Here is a 24154-nt window from a genome sequence, read left to right as displayed (position 1 = left end):
GACCCCTTGTCCCATGTCCTAGGGCACCACCACATGCTTCCTGAATGTAAGCAACAACGGCACGTGTCCTTCTAAATTACATAGGACACTCACAGGCAGGGTTTGTTGCTGAACTGCACGTTTTTCAGGGCTTTGTTCCAGCATAAGAAATGGGGCTCCTAATCCAACCAGAGGGGACGGAGGGAGCTAATGACATACAGAGGCTTAATGATTTCAAATGCACAGACGCCTCTTAGGAGAAAATCGTCAGGAGTGACCAGGCGAGATTAAGTGAAGTGATTCATCTAACGTAATGTCAGAGGCAGTGCTGAATCTTGAAGTTTCAATCAATGACTTAATTTCACTGATGTCAGGAGACAATGTGAGTCCACAACACTACACAGGGTCAAGGCAGGAGTGTTAAACACTGCGAACGGTATCATTTCCACTGGGACACACTCCCAAATCCAATGGCTTCATGGAAAGTTACTCAACTGCTCAAAAGACAGATAATGAGAGGCTAATATTTTGTGTAACAGGAATTGTGGGGAACAGGGGTTGACCAGAGACCCAGACAAACCCCACCTGGCCCTGGGAGGGTCTCTCCTCCTGCCGACTCATACACAGCCATGTCCCCAGGACCACACAATGACCCTCAAGCAGCAAGAGAAGAACACGCCTTGCCTCCAGGGCCCCAGAACCTAACAGCTTCCTTCAGATGCCTGACGTTTCCCTGGAGCACAGAGGAAATGCTGAGTCCTACTTTGCTTTCCTGATACCACATTTGGAAAGTTATTATTTTTAAAAAAATAAATCATGCTCCCTCTAAAAAGGCTTTTTTTTCTTTTTCTTTTTTTTTTTTTTGACAGAGTCTCGCTCTGTCGCCCAGGCTGGAGTGCAGTAGTGTGATCTCGGCTCATGGCAAGCTCTACCTCCTGGGTTCAAGTGATTCTTCTCTCAGCCTCCCGAGTAGCTGGGATTAAGGGTGCCCACCACCATGTCCATCTAGTTCTTGTATTTTTAGTAGAGGCGAGGTTTCACCATAATGGCCAGGCTGGTCTCGAACTCCTGACCTCAAATGATCTGCCCACCTCGGCCTCCCAAAGTGCTAGGGTTACAGGCATGAGCCACTGCCCCCGGACAAGAGTCTTCTTAAGGAGGAGTCTTGAAGGTAAAAACAAGCTGTGCTCTGTTAAGGGTAAGGGGAGGAAGGATTCCAGCTCATCTGGGAGAGAGTTCTAGCTAGTTAAGTGGCACCAGGTGTGTGTATTCAGTTCAGGAGGCCTGAAACCCCAGCCTGTGGGTGGTTGAGTAATGCCTGCTAGAGGCACCTCTCTCCACTGGAGAACACCAGCAGCTGGAGCATCAGACCCACCAGGTGCCTCCCCCTGCCCTGGCCAGAGGCCACAGTCCTCTGATGGGAACGGGACGCCAGGGGAGGCAGCCAGGAAAGGACTTGGTCTGTGAGTCCCCTGCCCTGGCAAGGAGAGAGGATGCCAAATGGAGGAAAATCCCCCTGTTCTGCCTGCTTCTTGTAGTTATTGAGAAGGACCACATGGGAGAAACTACACGTGTGTTCTCAAATGGAGGCAGTTATAGACAGGATAAGGACTATTCTCCCTCAGAAAAGACATCTCTGATGCCATGGAATGTAGCAGAAAGCTCAGGGACACTCCTGAACGGAAGGGAAGGGAAGAACAGTTATTTCCCTCCATCGGACACACTGTCTTCAAAGACACGCCTGTCAGCCGTGTGTCAGAGAATGCCGTCGTCATGCTGCAAAGGAAAGAGAAAATCTGCACCACCTCGCTGGTTTCACATTGCAAATATGGCAATACCAGCATCCCCTCCTTGAGGAATGAGTAGTCTGGAATTTAGCAATATTGATAACATATTTTATAAGCCAACCTTGTTTTTTTAAAAAAAGTCTTTAAGAATCATTTAGGTGTCAAATTTTAAGTTGAAAATGAAAATGTGCATCAGCTTTCGCTGTGTTCAATTAGTTTTGAGCCCTTCAGCCTCCAAACGCCTTTCTTCCTGCCTTTCACTGTGCACCGTCCTCACTCAGAAGCCAGAAGAGAGACCTGGAGGAAAGGCTCCCAGAAGGAAGGAAAGGAGGATGGGGGGAAGATGGAGGCTGTTTGGGCCCAGGTATCCCTTGCTTTACCCTGCAAGCAGATAGTTATAGTAAATTCAATATTTAAAAATTAAATTTAGTCAAATAATGTTTTGTTGGAGATGTAACCTGCAGTACATGTCTTTAATAGCCTGTGAAGAAAGCATCAGGATTTTTTTAGATGGCCTCATTTGGAATGTAAAAAGTAAAGTAGAGGTTCCTCTTCAAAGACTTTCCTCCCCATCTAATTAGGAATAACGAGTAACTTCTCTTAGAAGCAAAATTTATTCAAAGACCTGTGCTAACATTCTTAAACATCTGCTAACTGTAATAAAGAACTCAATGTACTTTATGTTCTTAGCTCCCACAATTTAGTTTAAATATTTGCCCTGGCAAGCTTATGCTGGTCCAAGCAAGCATTAGGTCATAGCCTGTTCCTCTTCCTTATTTGAAGGTGTTTTTACCTTTCTCAGCATTCCCCAAGTTACTTCCTCCTTCCTTTGCTCTCCTCTGCCTTTGCCTCTTTAAAAAAGTTCTAAGTTGCTAGTCAATCGGAACAAATACAGAATGTGAGGTCCTGTTCCAGCCAATGGAAACCGGACACAGCAGTATGATGGACGCATCAGGTTATAAACGACCCTGTCTCCTTTGCTCGGTGTACTCTCATGGCAAAACTGCTGGTGAGTGTACCCTTTCTGCAGAAAGTATAAAAATGGCCTTGCTGAGGAAATTAAATTTATGTTCAAGTGCTATTTCTTTACAGCACTGGGGAATAAGCATTTCTAACAGGAATAATGGCATGAATGCTCCCTAAGGAACACATTTGTAAAGTAAGTGAGAAAGAGCTCCTGAGGAAAGGACCTACCAGAAGGAAATCCCAGCTCAGACACAAAATCAGACCTATGCCTTTATTTTTGTACTCGGTTCTGCTAGCCCTTATTATAGAAACAGAGACAGGTTAAGCTCTAAACTTAGTAGGTTGAATGTGACCTCTGCTTATAAGCATTAAACTCAGTCTCTTGCTCCCACAGAGGCAGCCAACACAAAAAAGAGTAGAAATTACAATGGGGGACTCGAGAGTCAATGAAGACTTCCACCATGTGAATCCCAGAAGCAAGGGTAGATAATTCACAGTGAAGAGCTTTAAATAAGGCCTGGGGAAGATGGAAAACAAAGGCTTTTCTCAACATACAAGGATTTGCATTTTCATTCTAAAATAATGATTGATAACATTGAGTTTGGTGAAAATGGGTAATACTTAGATACATCTGCTCATATTCCTTTATAATGAGCTGTAATTTGGACATCATAGGAACCAGAAGCAAGACCCACAGGGACCATTGTTGGGGTAGAAGTTTGAGATGAGCAGAAAATGTCCTGCTATTTTAAATGAAGTATCAACCCATCTAGACAAAGAATGGAGAATTGTAGCATACGTTTTTGATAATCATAGCTAAGGAAAGGTTCTCTGTGGAGCCGCACACCCCTTGAGGAGCATCGCTGGGCATCTGCTAGCATGTGTCTGTATATATTTATTTGTTCTTCAAATAGTCATTGGGGGCATTCTGTGAGCTGGACCCTGGCAACTGGGATTCAGAGGCAGATAGAACCTGTCCCCTACCTTCAAGGACTTGTGCCTACAGTGTCCAATGCAAAGGAAATTTTCTTTAACAGAAACCTCTATGGGTTGCCGTGGGGCCACCTCACTACCTGGGGGGGCTAGGGTGCTGGGACATCACATGGTGGTGTTGACGTTTGAGCTCAGTCTCGGAGTTCCCCAGGTGGCTGAGGGCAAGGAATAGCTGTCCAGGGAGAATACTTAATCTGGTGAAGGCACAGAGACCTGAGAAAGCACGGTGTGGGCAAAACCTACATGTAGCTTAGTGTGGTTAGCACGCAGAAGGCATTGGTGGGTTAGCTGGGAGTGGCTAGGGACAAGTGAGGCAAGGTAGGCAGGTCTGGACCAGACCAACAAGAAGCTAAGCTGTGATAACAAGGGGTGATGGGGATGGGGCTCTGAAGGATTTTTAAGTGCGGAAGGGACACAGGCAGATTTGCATGTGAGGAAGTTGATTCTGCTCAGCCCTTATGGTGAGTGACTGGGACTGTGGCAGGAGGAGGCTGGAGGACATGAGAGCTCCTGGCCAGTTAGGATGCCTGTAACCTGGAGACCAAGGGGGTGTGGTAGGTGAAGGACAAGCAGCAGCCAAAGATGACCACCAGATTTCTGGCTGGACAGCTCCGTGACTTGTGGGTAAAAGGGTGAACTGAGATGGGGAAGCCCGAGATGGGAGCACGTTTGTGGGGAACTGTGATTTCAGTTTTAGATGTGCTGCATTTTTGAGATTCTGTACACTCAGGTGGAAATATCCAGGGGGTGGTTGGAAATAATGCCCTTCCCACAATGTGCTGAACACCTGCCAGACAATGACCGTCCCCATTCTTCACATCACCGTAATCCTGCAGATGAGCTCAGGGTCGATGAGCAACCACAAAACTAATGAGGGCAGGGCTGGGATATAAACCCAATCTTGGTTCCAATGCTCTTCCCTCTATAGTTACCCATCATGGCTGCACCTTGCAACCAGCTGGGGGCTTTCAGAAAAACCTGCCTCCAGGCCCACTCTCAGAGTCTGACTGTGACACACAAGCGCAGGAGAGCAGCCTGGGTTGGAGAAGGAGACATGGGGTCCTTAGTGCAAAGGGAGTCATGGAGGCAGTGGGTGGCAGTGAAGTCAGGCAGGGAGAAAACCCAGAGAGGTAGAGGGGCAACGAGCCTCAAGAGGAAGGTTTAGGGCAGAAGGGAGTGGCTGGTGGTGTCCAAAGCGACTGCTGGAGCAGGTTCAGTCAGTGAGGGCGGAGCTCACTGGTTCAGGCTCGTGAGAGGTCCCGTGTGGCCTCTGTGGAAGCAGTTTCTTGGAGGGGTAAGGGTGGACGCCTATATCCAAGGCTCAGGAGTGAACAGGAGAGTGGGGACGTTGAGTCTATCCGATGACGCATGGAGACCGGCAGTGAAGGGCAGGGAGCGTGCTGGATCACACTGCGGAACCAAGGGAACGGTATTTATTTAGGAGTGTGTGTGTTTGTGGGTGCTGCGTGTGTGTGAACGGGAGGCCAACCTGTGTACTTGCTGAGGTGAAGGGCTCAGTGAAGAGGAGCTAAGGAGAGAGGTGAGAAGAATCCAGGGATCACTGATGGATCCAGGACCCAAGGCAGCGGAGGATGGGCCTCTGGAGCCCAGTGGACAGATCAGCCTGGGGTGAAAGGAAGGACACTGATTCTTTGACATCAGGGGCAAAGGCAGAGACTTCCACAAGCCCAGAGGTGGGAGATCAGAAGTGGAGGGAGAGGATGTCTGATGGTTCTTTGACGAAGTAGAAGGTAAGGCCATTAGGAAAATGAAGGTTAGCACCCAAAGACAGCCTGCAAGCTCTAACAGAAACTGGAAGATGTTTCCTGGGTCCTTTTCCCCAACACTTGCTCAACATCCACCTTCACCTCTTTTTGTATGACCTTGACTCCAAGGTCATGGCTCCATGAGCCCAATTTTGATGCCCCTCGTTGGCCCCATGGACTTGGGTTCGTGTTTGCTCTGCAGGCCTCCCCCTTTCCTTTTGCCTTGGCTTTAGTCTACCTTACAGCTCTTAGCCATCCTACTACCTCAGTTGAAAGTGTGTTCACTCCACTGCAGCCCCTGGAAGCCACCACCCCCCCAACACCCTGACCTGGCTACAGGCAGGCCAGGGCCAGCCCCTCGCTCCCACCTCCCAGCAAGGGGAGAGGTAGGTAGGTGACTGGACCCAAATGCAACTTAATTAGAAGGCCTTCAGTCTTTACAAATAAAAGGGGAACAATTCCTTCATATTCATGAATGCTTTTCTGAAGGGTCAAATAATGTTGAATTTGAGATTAGAACCAGATGGATGAATAAATAGCAGGTGAAAGGTGTGACGTCGAAGGGATAATAAACACAGAGCTACATTTTAAGTAGGACATTCTCCATCTCTACTTTTCTTCCCTAGTATTTAGAGGTCATGGATCTCATCTCAAAAACAGATTAAAGGTGCAAGGATATAAATTAATATTCAAGAGATAAAAGTTGAGTACACTTACACTTCTGGATCCTCAGGAATTGGGGGTGACTTTATATGAGAGCAAGAGAGCGCATACTTGTTTTGGCTGATCTTAATAAGTGCACTCCGAGGGCAAAATTTCTGTAATAATACCAACAGAGTTCACTCAACTTAAATCAGAAATGTCCACAATTCAGATACAATTTTATTCTAGCTCAACCCATTATAATAGCTTCTAGTGATTATCCTATTCAGGATGACACTTAAAAGAGTAGTTTAAATTCAGACCCTCACTTGATAACTATTTGCTGAATAAAACTCATCATTGAGTCCTCTCTGTCATTTCTCCATATTCTGGATCAATTGCCAAATGTACCCACATAAGACACACACACACACACACGCACGCGTGCACACACACACCTTCACATAACCACCTTCCTTTCTATCTTTATTTCAGCCTTTGGCCACCACTTTTGCTGACTGCCCCACCTTCACCCTCTTTGGGTCTCCCCAAGTCCCTATCAGAACTGTCTCCAGTATCCTTCCTCCTCCACCCCCCGCCCCCGGCCATGCCACTCTAGCCTCCAGGGTCCCACGTCCTGTAGGTAAGTTCAAGGTCCTTTTCTGGGCTCTGCAGCTTCCCCTCAGGGGTCCTGGGCCAACTGCCTCATCTCTCCCCACACCCTAGGGCATGCCTGGGGACATCTCTTAAAACATCCCTCCCTTTCACAGTTGATATCCCCAGAATGGTCCCACACATCAGGAAGGGGAACGCTTCCCCATGCTGTGCCCTTCCAGATGTTTCTCTACTGCTATCCAGACAGCTTCAGGAAACTCCATTTTCTCCAAGGGGTTTTTTTCTGGGGTGATGAGCAGACAACTCCTTCTCCGCTTGCCCTGTTGGGTTGGATACAGTGCTCCAGTGGCTGCTGGCTCTGATGGTCTTTCTCCTTTGCGCCTAACCCTAAATTTCATTTCCCATGCCCCTCTCCCTGATGGAACTACCTCATGCCACAGTCAAGGATGCACTGGATATTTTTATTCTGTATTCTAGGCAGCTGGGCACGGTAGTTTAGAGTGTAGGCCACGGAGCCAGATTGTCTGTGTTCGAATGCCTGCTCAACACACCAGGCGTGTGCTTTAACCTCTTGCTTCAATTCCTTTTCTGGAAATCAGTGTAATAATAGTCTCTACCTCATGGTGTTCTGAGGATCCAAGGGTCCACTCTGTGTAAAGCGCTTGGATTGGAATGCATGGCACACAGTAAGGTCCTAAGAAAGAGCCACTGTTACCTGGCTTTTTGCTCACCAATCTAGTTCACTTGTGGGTCTGTTTTCCAGGCATGTTAAGTCGTCCATCAAAACAATGTCATTTTCCATTAGGAATGTCGTTCATTCAAGTAATTTAAAGAACAATTGTGAGACCCTTCTCTTCATCAGGGACTGTGCTGGGAGGGACAAAGGTGAACAGATGTGGTCTCTGCCTTCAAGGGTTGAGAGGCTGGTGAGGAAGCCAGTTTGGCAAGGGCAGTGTAGTGGACAGGAGGGACCTGAGGGCCTGCAGGAAGTCACAATCAGGCAGAGTCTTTAGGGTGACGGGAGTTTGGGGGAAAGGAGATGGGGAGGGCAGTCTAGGAAGAGGCAAAAGCCTGGGACTTGAAAAAGCCCACCGCATTCAGGAAGCAGTGAGTCTTCCACCTGGCTGGAGGTCAAGCTCATGGAGCTGGCTGGGGCCACACCAGGGTCCTGGGGGCATACTCCCTGAGGGTGACACGAAGCACGTGTGTGGGTTGAGAGGAGGCAGGAGACGTCAATCAGGCAAATGACATCATCAGTTTTGTAAACTGATAAAGAATTCTTCTAAAACTTTTAGAAAAATTACATACAGAAATATATAATTAAGAAAGGATTTCTTAAATAAACATAGAAAGGGCAGAAGGAGAAGAGGGATGAATTTGACCATATTACAATTTAATGCTTCTCTGTCAACAAAGATTCCAAAGTTAAAAGACAAGCAACAGACCGGGGAAAACTATTGGCTGCATGTATTACCAAGAATTACTACCCAGAAGACAGAGAAGACCTCCCCAGTCAATAAAAAAGACCAACGATCCAACAGACAATACAGACCCTTAACAAACATCCGTCCAATGAGCAAATCAATCTAGAGGTGATGCAGTTAACCGAGTCATTCCCACTCACTGGCACTGGGGAGTGTAGAAGGAAGGGATCTGAGTGATGCTGCCAACCTCTGCAGCCACATCATCACTACTGTTACCTAACACCTACCTGTCAGACACACAGATCTTTTACATCTTTTACATGTCTTTTCTTCAAGCCTCACAATCACCCTGTAGGGTATACAAGGATAAATACAGATATAGATATGTAAAGTATTCATTTTATATGTGACCAAACTGAGTCTCAGGGGGTGAAGCAACCTGCTCAGGTCAGACAACCAATAAAGAGCAGAGTGAATGTTCAGGGTTTTTTTTTGTTTTGTTTTGTTTTTTTGTTTTTTTTTTTTGAGACAGTCTTGTTGTGTCGCCCAGGCTGGAGTGCAGTGGTGCGATCTCGGCTCACTGCAAGCTCTGCCTCCCAGGTTCACGCCATTCTCCTGCCTCAGCCTCCTGAGTAGCTGGGACTACAGGTGCCCACTACCATGCCCGGCTCATTTTTTGTATTTTTAGTAGAGATGGGGTTTCACCGTGTTAGCCAGGATGGTCTCGATCTCCTTGTGATCTGTCCACCTCAGCCTCCTAAATTGCTGGGATTACAGGCGTGAGCCACCGCGCCTGGCCTAAACACAGGGCTTTTAACTGTAAAGCCTGTGTTCTTTTCACTCTACTCCACTTTGTGCCTGTCCGCCCTTATGTCTCCCAACTTCTGCCAACTCTGGAGGTGGTTCCTAGGTAAGTAGGAGATGGGGAACCAGGTAGTAGCACCCCAATACAGGGGACACAGAGGAGAAGGAGGCACTTGGGGAAAGGGGGTGCACTGGCTTGCAGAGTCCGAGATGCCTGTGTTCACTCTGAGGGAGTGCTCCAGGAGGACCCAGCTAGAAGCACAGGGTTGGAGCTCAGGGCAGGAGCGGGGCTGGCACTTCTGGCACAGAGGAGGTGTCCAGAGATGGAGGCTCACACTGAAAGACACCAGGAGGAGGCAGAGGAGGACAGCACTAGGGGGGCCCAGGAGGTGACCAAGTCTGCAGGGCCAGCAGGGGACCTCAAAGCAGGGGCAGTCTGAGGAGGAGGAGGAGGAGGAGGATGAGGACGAGGACGAGGAAGACGGAGAGCCAGAGAGAGTGGTGCTCCAAGACCCTAGAGTGAGCCTGCCAGTCCGTCAAATGCAAAGCATGGTTCAGCAGTGGGAGCCAAAGAACTGCACAGTACTGGGAGCAGAGGCCATGGCCACCTCAGTGAGGGCAGGGTCTGTGTGGCACGGTGGGCAGAAGCCAAAACACAGGGAGTGGAGAGCAGGCAGCAGATGCAGCCAGGGAAACCATTCGTCAAGAAGCAGGCTGTATCCTGGCATTGCCCAGGAGAAAGTCCTTTTCTAAATGAAAATCTACTTACTCTCCGGTTGTTACACTTCAAAACCGTGTAGAATTTTTCTGTGGCCACATGCTTATTGGGAAGTGCTATGACAATGGCAGGGACATAGAAGTCAAATCCTTTGGGTATCACAATTTTGGCAAACACATAATCTCCAACCTGCAGAGGAGAACATAGAGCAAATATTTTGCTTATGGATTGTACAGACAACGTTAACATAAGCAAGTTTTAAAATACTCCAAGGCAATTGGCAAGTACTGATGCTAAAATTCAAATAGATATTTTTTTTTCTCAGTTAAGAAAGAGTTCCAAGATTCTCTGGGCTCATTGGGCCACATCTGGAATTTTGTGACCAGTTTGGGAAGCCCCATTTTGGTAGGACTTCACCAACTGACAAGGACCCAAGGGTCTGCCAGCAAGATGGTGAGGGTTCTGGAAACCACACCCTAAAGAGACTAGTTGAAGGAACCTGGGGTGTTTGTCATGCAAAGATAAACAGTGTCCTCATCTGCCAGAAGGGCTGTCACCAAGACGTAGAAAGGGAGAGGTTTGTTTATTGTTGCTCCAAAGCACACACCCAGAATCCAAGGGTAAAAGTCGCAAATGAAGAATTTGCAGGAGAAAAAGGATCTTGTGGAGGGACATGCAGAGGCTGCAGGCCCTTCTGCATCGTCAGGGTACAAGAGCACTGTTGTGTTCCAGCGCTCTGACTAGGAAGCAGCAGCAGAGGCCCAAGGATGAATTCTCCAATTCCTCCTCCAGCGCTTCTCCTCCCGGCTCACACTGGGCAAGACAGCAGCAGGGTGCTCTGCAAGGATTTCCCTCTAATCCCAGGCCTTGGAGCTGGAATTAGGAATGCGGCAAGAGGATGAGCCAGACATGGCACAGCTTTTATGAGTTTGTGAGCAGATGAGAACACATTAATCTGGCCCAACTGAGGCAGGAGAACAGGGTCTGGAGTCAGGGAACTTAAGGTCAATTCGTGCTGACTTTCTAAGGCTGAATCAAGCGAAGCACCAAGGTCTGGGGGCAGGGAAAGCACCAAGGTCTGGGGGGCAGGGAATCTGGGGCCAATTTGTGATAATTTCCTAAAGTTAAATCAAAGGGAAAACATCTGGGTCTGAGGCAGGGAACCTAAGGCCAATCACTGCAAACTTCCTAAAGCTAAACCAAAAGGAGAAACCCCATCTCCTGACGCCGGGTAGCAAAGGATCAAAGGCCAGTCTCCCCGCAACCCTCCCTTTCCACCCGGCTCAGAGGGAAAGGGAGTGTGCCTTGGATTGGCCACAGGCCAAGCAGGGGCCATCCCTTCATCTACATAGGGCACTAATTCACCTCAGCCTTTAATTAGCCACAGACCAAATCCTTCATCCAGATAAGGGGTAGTCCATAGGAACCTCAAAAGGAGTACTTAAAACCCAAAAATCTTTGTAATGGCGCCCTTGAGCCTCTTGCTCGGGCCCATTCCCACCCTGTGGAGTGCTTTCTAACTTTAATAAACCCCTGCATTCGCAGCTTCATTCCTGTGTTCCGTTCCTTTGTTACTTTATTTGTGCATATTGTTCAATTCTTTGTTCAAAACACCCCTGGACAACTGACATTCATGGCCTTTCCTCCGGTGACACATCTGTGGAATGCACATTTGGGCTAACTGTGCATTACGGTATCACCGTCTGACATCAGCTGATTACAGTGCCAAGGAAAGTGCTACCTCTGCCCTTGTTATTATGTAATAGAATGGAATGGAATGGGATGGGATGGGATGGGATGGGATGGCATGGAATGGCATGGCATGGCATAGAATAGAATAGAATAGAATAGAATAGAATAGAATAGAATAATCTTTTGCAGTTAAAAGTGTCCACGGTACTGGCAGCTACAGCAATGTCTTTCCCCCAAACTCTATTGTCTTGTAAAGGGACACGGACCTCAAGGTGCAGTGCAAACAAGTCTGTGCAGCCCTGAGCTACATAACAGGGAGTCGGCAGGTCAGGGTCACAAGCAAAGAAATCTCCAGGTGACAGGTCCCAGAACAGGGGCCATTGTTCTTCCTGCCCAAACACACCCTCCCTGCAGGAGCCCGTGTAGGTTCAGCAAAGGGCCAAACAGTGGCCTTGGCGTTCTCTGTTATTCAAAACTCTGTGGATGGTGAAAAGAGGCCCCAGAACACATCAGGGACTGGGTACCTGGAGCAGTGGGCAGGGCATGGCGCCCCCCACAGGCGTGATGAAGGAGGTGGACACGACCTTGGTGTCTCCGTAACTGAAGCCCACCAGTGCTTGGGTGCGGCTCACACACTTCTTCACAACCCCTGGAAGGAATCAAAGAAAACATAAAATATAAAGACAAATAACATCCCTTCCCTTAGGCTTGTGCCATCTTTCTGGCCATGCTGAGTTATAACACTTTGCCTGTTTAAATCAGTGTGCCCCTTTGATTTCTCCAGCAGATAATCTTGGGCACCATAGGATGCCTACTGGGTTGACCAACTCAAAGTGGTGCACATGCCTGGTCTGGGCACCCGCTGAGATGAGAACCAGTGAGAATGGACTAGACTTGTTCATCCTGCGCCTTCAGCCTCCATCCTGACAGGAACATGGGTTCTGGAAATAAAGATCCTCTTCTCAAACACCTCCTACCACCTGATATTTTCATTTACTTTAGCCCTATTTTCTTCCATAATACTTAAAGATAGAAAATACATGTTGTTAATTAAATTGTGAAAGTAAAAAGGAAATATAAACTCCCATCCAAATTGGCTTTTCATCTGACTAGACTGAACATACTCAGCTTCCCCAAAATGTACAGCTGAAAGGAACAAAGAAAAAAGATGTAAGGCTGGGCGTGGTGGCTTACACCTGTAATCTCAGAACCTTGGGAGGCTGAGGCAGGTGGATCACCTGAGGTCAGGAGTTCAAGACCAGCGTGGCTAACATGGTGAAACCCCGTCTCTACTGAAAATACAAAAATTAGCTGGGCATGGCGGCGCACGCCTGTAATCCCAGCTACTCGGGAGGCTGAGGCAGGAGAAATGCTTGAACCCGGGAGGCGGAGGTTGCAGTGAGCTGAGATTGCATCATTGCACTCCAGCCTGGGCGACAAAAGCAAAATTATGTCTAAAAAAAAAAAAAAAAAAAAAATGAAAAAACAGGTAAGAAGTTTCTTTTTTAGTTATACTAAAGGAGTGCATGATAGATACATAAGGTTGGTGTAAAAATAATTGTGGTTTTTGCCATTAAAAAAATGACCAAAACCACAATTACTTTTGCACCAGCCTAATATATATACACACAAACATATATATTATTTAGTTATATAATAATTTTGTTATACATTTTAATTAACATAATTATTAGAATAGATTATCATTCTAGGAAAAGAAAATACCTGTGTTAAGATGTATATTTTTTGTAATTTATCCGACTTGAAATTTATCCTCCCATTAAAAAGGGATTCTAAACATTAAGGGGGAGATGATGACATTGGACACCTCCCCCAGCAGTATCAGCTGCTCACAGACCCTCCTGGAGACAGAAATGAGCACACGCATCCCGCTGGGCTCCACAGCATGTGCTGCAGCAGCTCCCCGGTCCTGGCTCACGTGCCTGCTAAGCAAAGCCCTGTGTCCTCTCATGGGGCAAAGAGACAGCTGCTGATTTTCGTCTTGATCCATGTGTCTTGTTTTAAATGGCCAAAGGAATGAATTTTTTTTGAAAAATACGCACACTCAAGCCAGCTTACCATTGTGTGTTTTCTGATCGGACTAAAATGTTTAATTTGGGTTTTGAAATATTTACACATTATTCACACATTTTCTACCATAAACTGACTTTACCCTTTTAATCAGAAAAACAAATACTACCTTTTAGAAATAATTTCTATTCTGGAAACAAGAGCCGCTTCTGATTGAGAATCAGGGGACTTGTCTCCTGCCACGCACTGTGTGCCCCACGTCCCTCCCACGGCCCCAGGGAAGGGTCTGAGCTGCCACCACAGCCACATTGGCCCATGTGACTCTCTTCAAATCCTTAGCCTTTGGGACTTAGCAGTATCCAGTATCAAGCCTACTAGGCAGTTTTCCAGTTGTTTGGCTAAATTGAGAAGTTGTGACAGAGCCTGTGTAGCCGACGAAGCCTAAACCATTTATCACTGACTTTCATCTTTGGACCTAAACTTTTTGGACTGTTATGATGACTTCTTTTTAGTTCCTTTAATTCAGCTTCCTTCTTTGTATAATCTCTGTAGATGTGGGTCTTTGTTCGTCTCCAGAAATGAGCACAGTTTCTTACAGTCTGTCTTCAACCTGGCCTCGCGGGCCCCCATGTGGCCTCACTCTGGGCAGCTGGAGGGCCCAGGACTGGCCTGTCCCACCAGTGCTAAGCCTCTGTACCTGCTCCTTCTCCATCTAATTAAGGGATTGCAACCATTTCTTGTGTCCTGATTCAAGATCAGCTCCAATTTTTGGCTTCCCTTACCCTATAGTTTCTCTCTGTCCTCAGCCTTGAGAGGTGAGGCTGTGTCTCCCAGCTCTGAAATCTCTGGGACCCGTTTGAGGACCTCGGTTCTGAAGAGTGGCCAAGCTGAAGAACCTCCACTGCCTCCCCTCTTTCTCTGGGCAGAGGCTGGCGGGCCCAGAGCTTCCACTGCCTCCCCTCCTTCTCTGGGCGGAAGCTGGTAAGCCCAGTGCCTCCCTGGGGATGAGTCGGCTCAGTCGGGGTTGTCCTGTATTCAGCTGGAGAAAGGGCCTGCGCTCCTATGGAGGCCTTCAACAAAAATGCTGCGGGTGCTCAGGGGTCAGAGAATTGGTGTCACAATCTGAGTAAACAGTGAAAGTCAGTTTGTTTGGTGAAAGATGCATGAGTGGTTCTGAACCTTTGCTCCAAATAGGTTTTGTCAGGCTGGAGACTGGATTTTTTTTTTTTAAACCTTTGGCTCTAAGAACCTTCCGATATACAAAGCCCAGCTTAAATTCCACCTCTTCAAAAAGGCTTTCACTCTGCTCCAGCCAGAGCATCCCTCCAGCTGCCCACTCCTCGGCAGTGTCATCCTTCACAGTCCTCGTGTCCGCTTCTCCCTCCAGTCTCGGAGGTTTCCTTTCTACCCTCTGTGCTGACTTTTGCTGCCTTGACTTGCTGTGAAAGGTTCTAAGCTGCTATGAAACAGAAAGCAGCTCCCTCCTCCCCAGGAGAGGAGGCGAGGTGTTTATCCCTACTCCTAAGAGGAGCTCTCACATCGGATGCAGAAAAACTCTTTCCATGGAATTAACAAAGGGCTGTATGTCATCGCATTTAATCTACACAGCCAGCTTATGAAGGGTTTCATTGTTTTAAATCCCGTTGGAGAAGACAGGGACACTGAGGTACAGGGAAACAAAGTGATTGCAGTCGTGTGGCCAGCAGAGGCAAGAGGCAGAATTCAAATAAATGAAAACACAGGACTTTTTGACCTGAGCTCATCACACCTGAGAAAGTGTTCCGTTTTGTCCCCTTTTTCTTCATGACAACTTGTTCTTATGGCATAGTGCAGAAATCACTGTGGATTTCCCGAAGTAAAACGCTGCTTCTCACCGAACAACAGGAAGGATGACCCAATTTCCACAAATAATGATTTCAAATAAGGGTTGAAAATGTGTCTTCCTCCTTGTCTTTCGGCATCCAGATAAGCCAGGCTATCGCTCTGTACAACACAGTCATTTCCTCAACTGGATCACCCACACTGACCCCTGGAATAACGTTGGCCACAGGGAAATCCCCACCACAATCCCGATGACGGTGGCAACAGCCAGCCTGGCCAGCTCTGCTTCCGCGTGGACCTGGCCTCATGTAGTGGATGCCTCAATCCAGTGACTCCAATCTTGCCTTCTGCTGAGGTGCATTTTAAAGTGAGCTGGTTTTTTTACTAAAAATGTTTAGGAGGTTTTGAACAACAGTTACCAGAAAAGGAGTCACCAATGACGTCATGCCTATGCTCTGCAACATTCTATTTGGACTTCTTTTTTTTGTGTGTGTGTGTGTGTGTGTGTGAGGGAAAATAGTGACTCACAGTGAACAGGTGATCTAAATTAACATCACCAATGAGGGCAGGTGAGCATCACGTGCCTCTAGACGGGATGACCAAGAGGGCCATGACATCACTTAGGCAGTATTCTGGCTGGGAATGATAACCTGAATCTAATCTAACCCAAATTGAGGAACATTCTGTAAAATAACTGGCCTTATGCTTAAATAATGTCACTATCATGAAAGATAATACGAAAGGCTAAAGAATGATTCTAGATCAAAGAGGGCTAGAGACATGTCCACTAAATGCAATGCATGATTCTGGGCTGAGACCTGTCCTGGAGAAAATAAATGTGATAAAGGCCATTATTGGGACAATTAACGAAATCAAAGTACACAGATTAAATAAAAGTACTATAATAGTGTTACATTTTTTGAATTTTCTAACTTTATTGTGGTTATATTAAGAGATTATTCTTACTCTTAATACACACTGATGTGTTAAGGGATAAAGTAACATGATAAATGTTACCTAATTTCTAAGAGTTCAGAAAAAATAAGGTGTGTGTATGCATGTATGAAAGAGAGAATAAAATAATATATGTGATAAAATGTGACCAAATGTTAAAAATTGGCAAATCTGGGTAAAGAGTATAGTGGGGTTCTCTGTATTATTCTTGTGACTTTTCTGTATGTTTGAATTTTTAATAAAAAAATCATGAATGTAAAGTTATTCCCAGTTAAGGAAAAGATCAGGTGACTGGGGAGAGAGGCCACAAAAACTAGGTTCATGGAGATAACCCATGCACTGCCACTTAATCTGGCTGAGTCAAAGTTTACTACTTAGACACTAATCAAAATTACCGGTTATATGACTAAATTCAATTATTTCCTTCAAGCTGATTTATTGAAGTTTAATTACACTGCAAATTAAAAATTCCTGCTTAGTCAGATCCCATGCGGCTGTTGGGAGTATAGTATGTACTTTCTGCCTCTAATTGCACTTTAAAAAAATTTCCTTTGTGGCCTCAGGCATTGCACATGGCCACGGTATTAGCCCCGTCTCCTCTACTCCCCCCAGTAGGTCTTTAGAATTTTCTCATCACACAAGCATGGTGCTGGGTAGAAGTTCGAGCCATTCTACATTTCCCCGGGGCCCTAGCCAGCAAAGTGACCCCAAGCCCCTAACCCAACCATTTAGAATCCAGTCTCTTTTAGCATTTTCTTTTCTCTCTCTTTTTTTTTGGAGATAGAGTCTCGCTCTGTCTCCCAGGCTAGAGTGCAGTGGCAAGATCTTGGCTCACTGCAACCTCTGTCTTCTGGGTTCAAGCGATTCTCCTGCCTCAGCCTCCCGAGTAGCTGGGATTACAGGTGCCCGCCACCACGTCCAGCTAATTCTGTATTTTTAGTAGAAATGAGTTTTCACCATGTTGGTCAGGCTGGTCTCGAACTCCCGACCTCAGGTGATCTGCCCGCCTTGGCCTCCCAAAGTACTGAGATTACAGGTGTGAACTACCCCACCTGGCCCCACTTTTAGTATTTTCATTTGACTACTAGTTTAGCCATAAAACTCTCTCCAAGGCTCAAATTCAGAAAATCAAAATTTCTCAAGCAGGGGTGGCCTTCTATAATCACCTCTTAGAAAATCTGCATCCCAGAGAAATGGAAGATTCCCAGCCTTTGTAAAGAAGGGTGTCATGCCTTAGCCTATGCGATCATCCCAAGTGCTGGGATCCATATTTACTCTCGTCCAGGCAACTCCCAAGCACATTTATCACATTTCAAATAACCTGTCCCTGATGTCAGTTGTACATATATGCCTGCTGGAAACCAAAAATCCTGCTGAAGTATTTTTTTCCCACCTAAAATATTATTCAATTAAATTTAAATAATAATTATTCTTTTAACTGTTGATAGATAGATCATGCCTATGAAAGGCCAGCTACGTATCTGCAACGTAATCTTTTTTTTTGAGACAGAGTCTCACTTTGCCGCCCAGGCTGGAGTGCAGTGGCGTGATCTCACTGCAACCTCTGCCTCCCAGGTTCTAGTGATTCTCCTGGTTCAGTCTCCCGAGTAGCTGGGACTACAGGTGCCCGGCTAATTTTTTTTTTTTTTTTTTTAGTAGAGATGAGGTTTCACCATGTTGGCCAGGCTGGTCTTGAACTCCTGACCTCAAGTGATCCACCAGCCTCGGCCTCTCAAAGTGCTGGGATTCCAGGTGTGACCCACCACACCCGCCCTGCAATGTAATCTTTTTGCCTGACAGCTTCCTCAAGGTTTTCTCCCAGTTTCCTTTTCCCTACAGACCCTTCCCATGATTTCAGTGATGACTTTTGCGGTTATGTCTCCCAAATCTCTGTCTCCAGACTCTACACCCACATCTCCAATTGCTTCTCTGATATCTTCATCTGGGCATCTTGCAGGCACCTGCAATTCATCATGTTGCAGACACATCTCATTGTCTTTCCGTCCACACCACCATCTCCTGTGGGTACCACTATCTATCTACCACCCGAAGCCAGGGACCAGAGACATCCTAACCCCTTGGTATCCAATCTTCACACAGCAGTGGGAGAGAGCTTTTGAAAACTTCAAATGTGATTGTGTTTCTTACTGCTTTAAATGTGGCTCTCATTGCCCTCAGGGTAAAGTGCAAATCCTTAATATGACCCTTTATGCATAGCCCCATGCTTACCTCTCTGAAGAGCTTTATTATTTCCACCCTTCCTTCTCATTTTATGTTCCAGCCAGAATCAGTTTTATTTCTCCAGACATAGATGTCTTTCTTCATTTCTGTCTTCACACGTATTATTGTCACCATCCATGAAACTCCCTTCATACCTCCACCCCTTGCTGAATTGCAGCTGGCTGATTCCTTCAGGGATCACATCCCCCAGGAAGTCTGGGGCAAACCTCTGAGGCCCAGCTATCCCAGTCTCATGGCCCTTCCTCCAACACACGTGTGCACTCCACCCTGAGGCCTGGGCACCGCTGTTGTTTCTGCTTACAACTCCCTTCCCCAATCTCATGGCTTGCCCCACCTCCTTTAAGTCCTTATTCATATGTCACCTTCCCCAGGAGCTCTTCATTAACCACCAGATATAGAATCAAAACCCTCACCCCGACATTCTCAACCCCATTTGTGGCTTGATTTTTCTCTATGGCACTGTATCTGACACACCACATATTTTATCTGTTTATTTCATTGCTTGTCTGTCTCCTTTAAGATGTAATCTCCAAAAAGCAAGAATGTTCACCTGTTTGCTCATACCATTAGACCAGTACTTTCAAAATATTACATACATGCAACGCAGTAAATGGGTAATAAAAATTTGTTTACTAAAAAATAAGAAATTAAAATAAGTGCATTTTTCTGGCTACTTTTTTGGGGGGCCCAAATATGCTCATTTCATGAGCTGGCCAGAGATATTCCACTTCTTCTCTGTGAAAAGTGGACTAGCTCAGGCCAGCTCATGAAATGTCAGTGTTCTAGCAAAAGCACAGGTTGAAACTTCTTGTCCCCAGTATCAAATTATTTAACAAAAGCCTCACGAAATTAAAAAAAAAAAAACTACCTGGAAAATAAAAGCCATTTTCATCACATCTTGCAATAACCTTCTGTCCTTTGAGGGGATCTGGTCTTTTTGATTTGGTTTTCTTTGTTGGATTTCCTTGCAATTTCTGTTGGTGAAAAAGACAAAACAGGAATAATTGATGAGAAAAAGTGAATGCAGATGGTGAAAATGATAAATACTGGGTAGCCTAGTGATATGGTTTGGCTCTGTGTCCCCATCCAAATCTCATGTTGAATTACAAGTTCCAACGTTGGAGGTGGGGCCTGGTGGGAGGTGGTTGGATCATGGGGGTGGCTTAGCACCATTCTCCTAGTGCTGTTCTTGTGATAAAGTTATCAAAAGATCTGGTTGTTTGAAAGTGTGTGGCACCTCCCCTTTCACTCTCTCTCTCATTCTGGCCATGTGAATATGTGCTTGCTTCCCCTTTGCCTTCTGCCATGATTGTAAGTTTCCTGTGACCTCCCCAATTGTGCCTCCTGTACAGCCTATGAACTGTGAGTCAATTAAACCTATTTTCTTCATAAATTACCCAGTCTAAGGTAGTTCTTTATAGCAATGTAGAAGCAGACTAATATACCTGAAATTTTCTATTGAGAATCACGTTATAGAAGAATTACAGAATATCCCTGTACTATACACTCACTTTGGAGCACTTTCTGCTTTATGTTAATTAAATGTTACTATTTTGGCAAGGGCAATATCTGCCCTCCACAACTTTTATACTTTAGCTCAAGGTACAAGGAGAATTGGATGAGTAATTGAAGAAAAGGAAAATAAAGAAAAATTACATATACAACTAGAATTCCTGACATTCTTTGACAGTCTCGAAGCTGGAGAGCAAAGACTACAACAGCACCATGACCAGCACTGCTGCCTTCCTAGAACAGTGAGCAGTAAAGGGGCCCTTCAACAGAAAAGTCCACTAGCAACTTTGAGAGAGACAAGCACTGAAACATAGTGCTTTACAGAAATCCAATATCCCAGCCCACCTCTTCAGGACAAAGGAGAACCTTTATGATCGCTGTCTCACAAAGAGGAAAGAAGTCCATGGGCTGAATTGGCTAATAAATTAATTATCCTCATTCCTTATATCTCCTGGTTGATGCAACCGTGGATGCTAGAAGTCAGTGGGGTAGAGCTTTCAAAGTTCTGAGAGAAAATAACTGTCAATCTAGAATACTAAACCCAGGCAAACTATCAATCAAATGGAAAAACAAAGGAATTTCTGGTCATATCCCTAGGTAGAAACTTTCCCTTCCCATTCATCCTACATTAGGAAGTTACTTGGAAATGCACTTTTCCAGTAAGAATGACAAGCCTGCACAAGTCACAGACAGCAGGAAGTCTCCCAGGAAAAAAGAGGACTTAGAAATCTTGGAAATGTATGCATATATATATATACAAGCATGCATATATATATCTAACATATGCAAAAATAATGATTCAAACAAGTAACGTAATTTTACATACTGAAGGAGAAAAGGTAAAGAAATCCTTTTGCTTGATGCTATTAACATTCTTCAATTGGCCAGTGTATCACATAGGACCTTAAGGAAGGCATATACTCCTGAACTGTGACTTGTCCCAGTATTGAACAATATTTATCCAGTTAGAATAGTACGAATACTTTTTTGTGTTCTTTTAAATGAAAAATTTTAAACATGTACTGTGAACCTTTGGAAAGAGTACAACATTGACAACACGATGGTTTAAGTGTAGCTCTTGAAAGGTTGGAATGAAAGGGGAAAGAAAAAGCATAGATATTACCACCATGTGAACTCACAAATTGAAGAAGTTATGCAACTTGATAGATCAAGAAGTAGAGGCTTATGTATATTAAATAAAATGTTACAAATGCAGCCAACAGAATAAAAGATAATGTAAATATCCAATATTAGGAGTGGGAGACAAAGAGGGGAGGGATGAGAGTAAAATTATAATATTTTTCATATAGTGGAATAAAAAGTTTAAATATAGCAAATCATAAAATAGCGAACTATATGAAACATGTACTTTGATAAAAATTAATAATTAATCTGGAAATCTCACAGAGGAAAGAGAGGGAGAAGAGAATGCCTTTATTTTCTATATGAATGAATTAAAGTCCTGGACTACCCCTAAGGTACACATGTGCAGAAAACACTCAAAGCAGCACAGCAAAGCTTTGAGAACTGAACTACAATGTAAACCATTGCCCAAGTCCCAGATTAACAGTATAAACCTTGAGTGATGCATGCAGACTTAAGCTGTGAATAGCACAGCCTTCTAAAACTGAACTGACATGGAAACTACTGCCCACAGACGGTAAGGCAGAGCTTGCAGTCTAAACCTAACCAAGTCTGATGGAAAAAAATTAAATCTCCTTCAGAGAATTTAAACAGGATCCAGAATCTTAAAACATAATATTCAAAATATTCAAAATGTCCATTATATAATAAAAAATTCAACAAACAAAGAAGCAAATATGACCAATTCTCAAGGTAAAAGGCAATCAATAGAGTCCCAAATTGGGAAGACTCAGATATTGGAATGATCAGATAAAGACCTTGAATTAGCAATTATAACCATAGTCTATGAGGTAAAGGGTAAATACTCTTGAAATAAATGGCAAGGTAGTTTTTTGTTTCATCAGAGAAATAGAAACTATTAAATTAAAATGGAAATTTTAGAAGTGAAATATATAATATCTGGAAGGACTCAGTAGCAGAAATGATAGAATTGATATAACAGAAGAAAGAGACCATGTACTCTAAGACAAAACAATAGAATGTATCCAATTTGAAGAATGCAGAGAAAAAGGATCTTTAAAAACGAACAAGGTCCTTTTCCTGTTGCAGATAATTTCTTCAAAGACCAGCTCAGTTATAGCCTTTCTGGAACAATGTCACCCCCAGGAAATTTCAGAAAAAGAAAGGAAAAGATTGTTTTGTTATTTCCAAATGGCACTACATGAATCAAAGTTGGAGTAAATGTCATGACTATGTCTACTACATGCAGAAACTATTAGCATCATTTTGACTTATAAAATCCAACTCTAAAGTTCCATTTTTTTATGCTTGATGACTGTTAACAGAAATATCCAATCCCCATTCATCTCTCCCTTCAAAATCCCCTGTAGCCTTCATTCCATCATCCAGAATAGTCATTATTTTTAATTCCCAATCAATTTGAGGACAAATGTTCTTGTAAAATATATTAAAATGAATTACTAGAAAAATGAAATAACATAGCAGAGAAAGAGCTTGAGTTCTAAGTAAAATCTATTTAAGGATTCTGAAAAGCAAACACGTAGTGGTAAAAGGGTCGGAAAAGAAGATAAGGACTCAAAGTACCACCAAGCTAGTGGTGGGTTTACCATTTGTTCTCTCTAGTGTCTCTTGGCCTGGTCCAAAACCCAGAAATAGGCACAAGGGTCCAGACAGAGAGAGCTCTAGGAGAATCCTAGAGTTCTAGCTTAATAAATGGAAAAAGGAAATCCTAACACTCAGAAAGAATACAAAAATTTTCCCCTCTTTTTATTCTCCATTCTCACACCTCAGTCACCAAGCAATCCTGTGGCAGTGCAGCAATGTTTTGAGCCTAAAACTCTAAAGGAGGCTAAATCTTCCTGTCTAATTAGTGGCATTGTGATTTTGAGAAGGTGGAGTGAAATCCCATTGTTCTCTCTCTCTCTCCCTTTCGCTCTCCACCCTCTGTTTGGCTCCAGATGCAAACACAATAAATAGAAGCCACTGAGCTGGGTATATATTAATAAACCCAGATTTCTGGCTGGAGAACTGAAAAGAGAAGCCATAGGGAACTAGAAACTACTAGGAAGATCATTGATATAGAAAAGAGAAGGGGAATCACTAACCCAACACCAAACCAGACAAATATATCACAAGAAAAGGACACTATAGACCTATATTCCCCATGAATGTAGACACAAAATCCATAAGAAAATACAGCAAATGAATCCAGTAACGTATAAGAAGGATTATATACAATGGCCAAGTCAGATTTGTCCCTGGAATGCAACACTGGTTTAACACCCATATTAATAGAACAAAAGATAACAATTAATGTAACATACCATATTAATGGGATAAAGGATAAAACCATATGGTTATTTCAATGCATGGAGAAAGAGTATTTGACAAAATCCAACACCCTTTTATGATAAAAACTCAACAAACCAGGAATAGAAGAAAACATTCTCAATTTGAGAAAAGACATCTATGAAAAGCCTACAGTAAACATGATACCTAATTTAGAAAAACTACATGACTTATCCTTAAGATCAGAAACAAAGTAAGGCACTCTCACCACTTCTATTCAACATTGCATTTGAGGTTCTAGCCAGTACAGTCAGGCATAAATAAATAAATAGGTGTCTCCAGATTGGAACAAGTAAAACTGTCTTTATTCATAAATGACATGATTCTGTATATGAAAACTCCAGGGAATTCACCCAAAAACTACTAGAATTAATTAACAAGTTCAGCAAGGTGTCATGTTACAAGATAAGTGTACTGAAAAAATCAACTGTATTTTTATGTATTAGCAATGAGCACTCTGAAAATGAAATTAAGAAAAAAATTCATTTATAATAGCATCAAAAAAGAATATATTTAGGAATAAATTTATCAAAATAAGTGGAAGACTTATACACTCAAAACTAAAAAATATCATTGAGAGAAATCAAAGATCTAATAAGTAGAGTGACATACCATGTTCATGGATTGGAAGACTTGATATTATTAAGATAGTCATTTGTTCCTAAACTGATATATAGACATTATAATTTATATTAAAATCCCAGCAAGCTTTTTGTTTGCTTGTTTTTGGATTTTCTTTTTGTTGTTGTTGCAGAA

At 44.2% G+C, this 24154-nt stretch overlaps 1 protein-coding gene across 4 annotated transcripts in view; it reads right to left on the bottom strand.

Annotated features, from left to right (window-relative positions):
• VWA3B (von Willebrand factor A domain containing 3B) overlaps positions 1-24154 on the bottom strand; it is a 225651-nt gene that overhangs the window by 2927 nt on the left and 198570 nt on the right. For 3 of the 4 annotated variants that reach the window (XR_008677081.2, XM_031008311.3, XM_063695582.1), the window contains exons 23-26: positions 19302-19407; positions 11911-12035; positions 9746-9883; positions 6209-6309 (exon numbers count right to left, since the gene is read on the bottom strand). Coding sequence is in view for 3 of the 4 variants with exons in the window: in XM_031008311.3 (XP_030864171.3) it covers positions 6209-6309; positions 9746-9883; positions 11911-12035; positions 19302-19407 (470 nt within the window). In the remaining variant the exon portion in view is untranslated. The remainder of the gene's footprint in view (positions 1-6208; positions 6310-9745; positions 9884-11910; positions 12036-19301; positions 19408-24154) is intronic. The other variant, XM_055378491.2, reaches the window with a different exon arrangement.

This window comes from Gorilla gorilla, chromosome 12 (assembly GCF_029281585.2).
Source record: "Gorilla gorilla gorilla isolate KB3781 chromosome 12, NHGRI_mGorGor1-v2.1_pri, whole genome shotgun sequence".
Lineage (NCBI taxonomy): Eukaryota > Metazoa > Chordata > Mammalia > Primates > Hominidae > Gorilla > Gorilla gorilla.
Note: the sequence above shows the minus strand (reverse complement) of the source record. Positions and strands in the feature narration are given on the sequence as shown.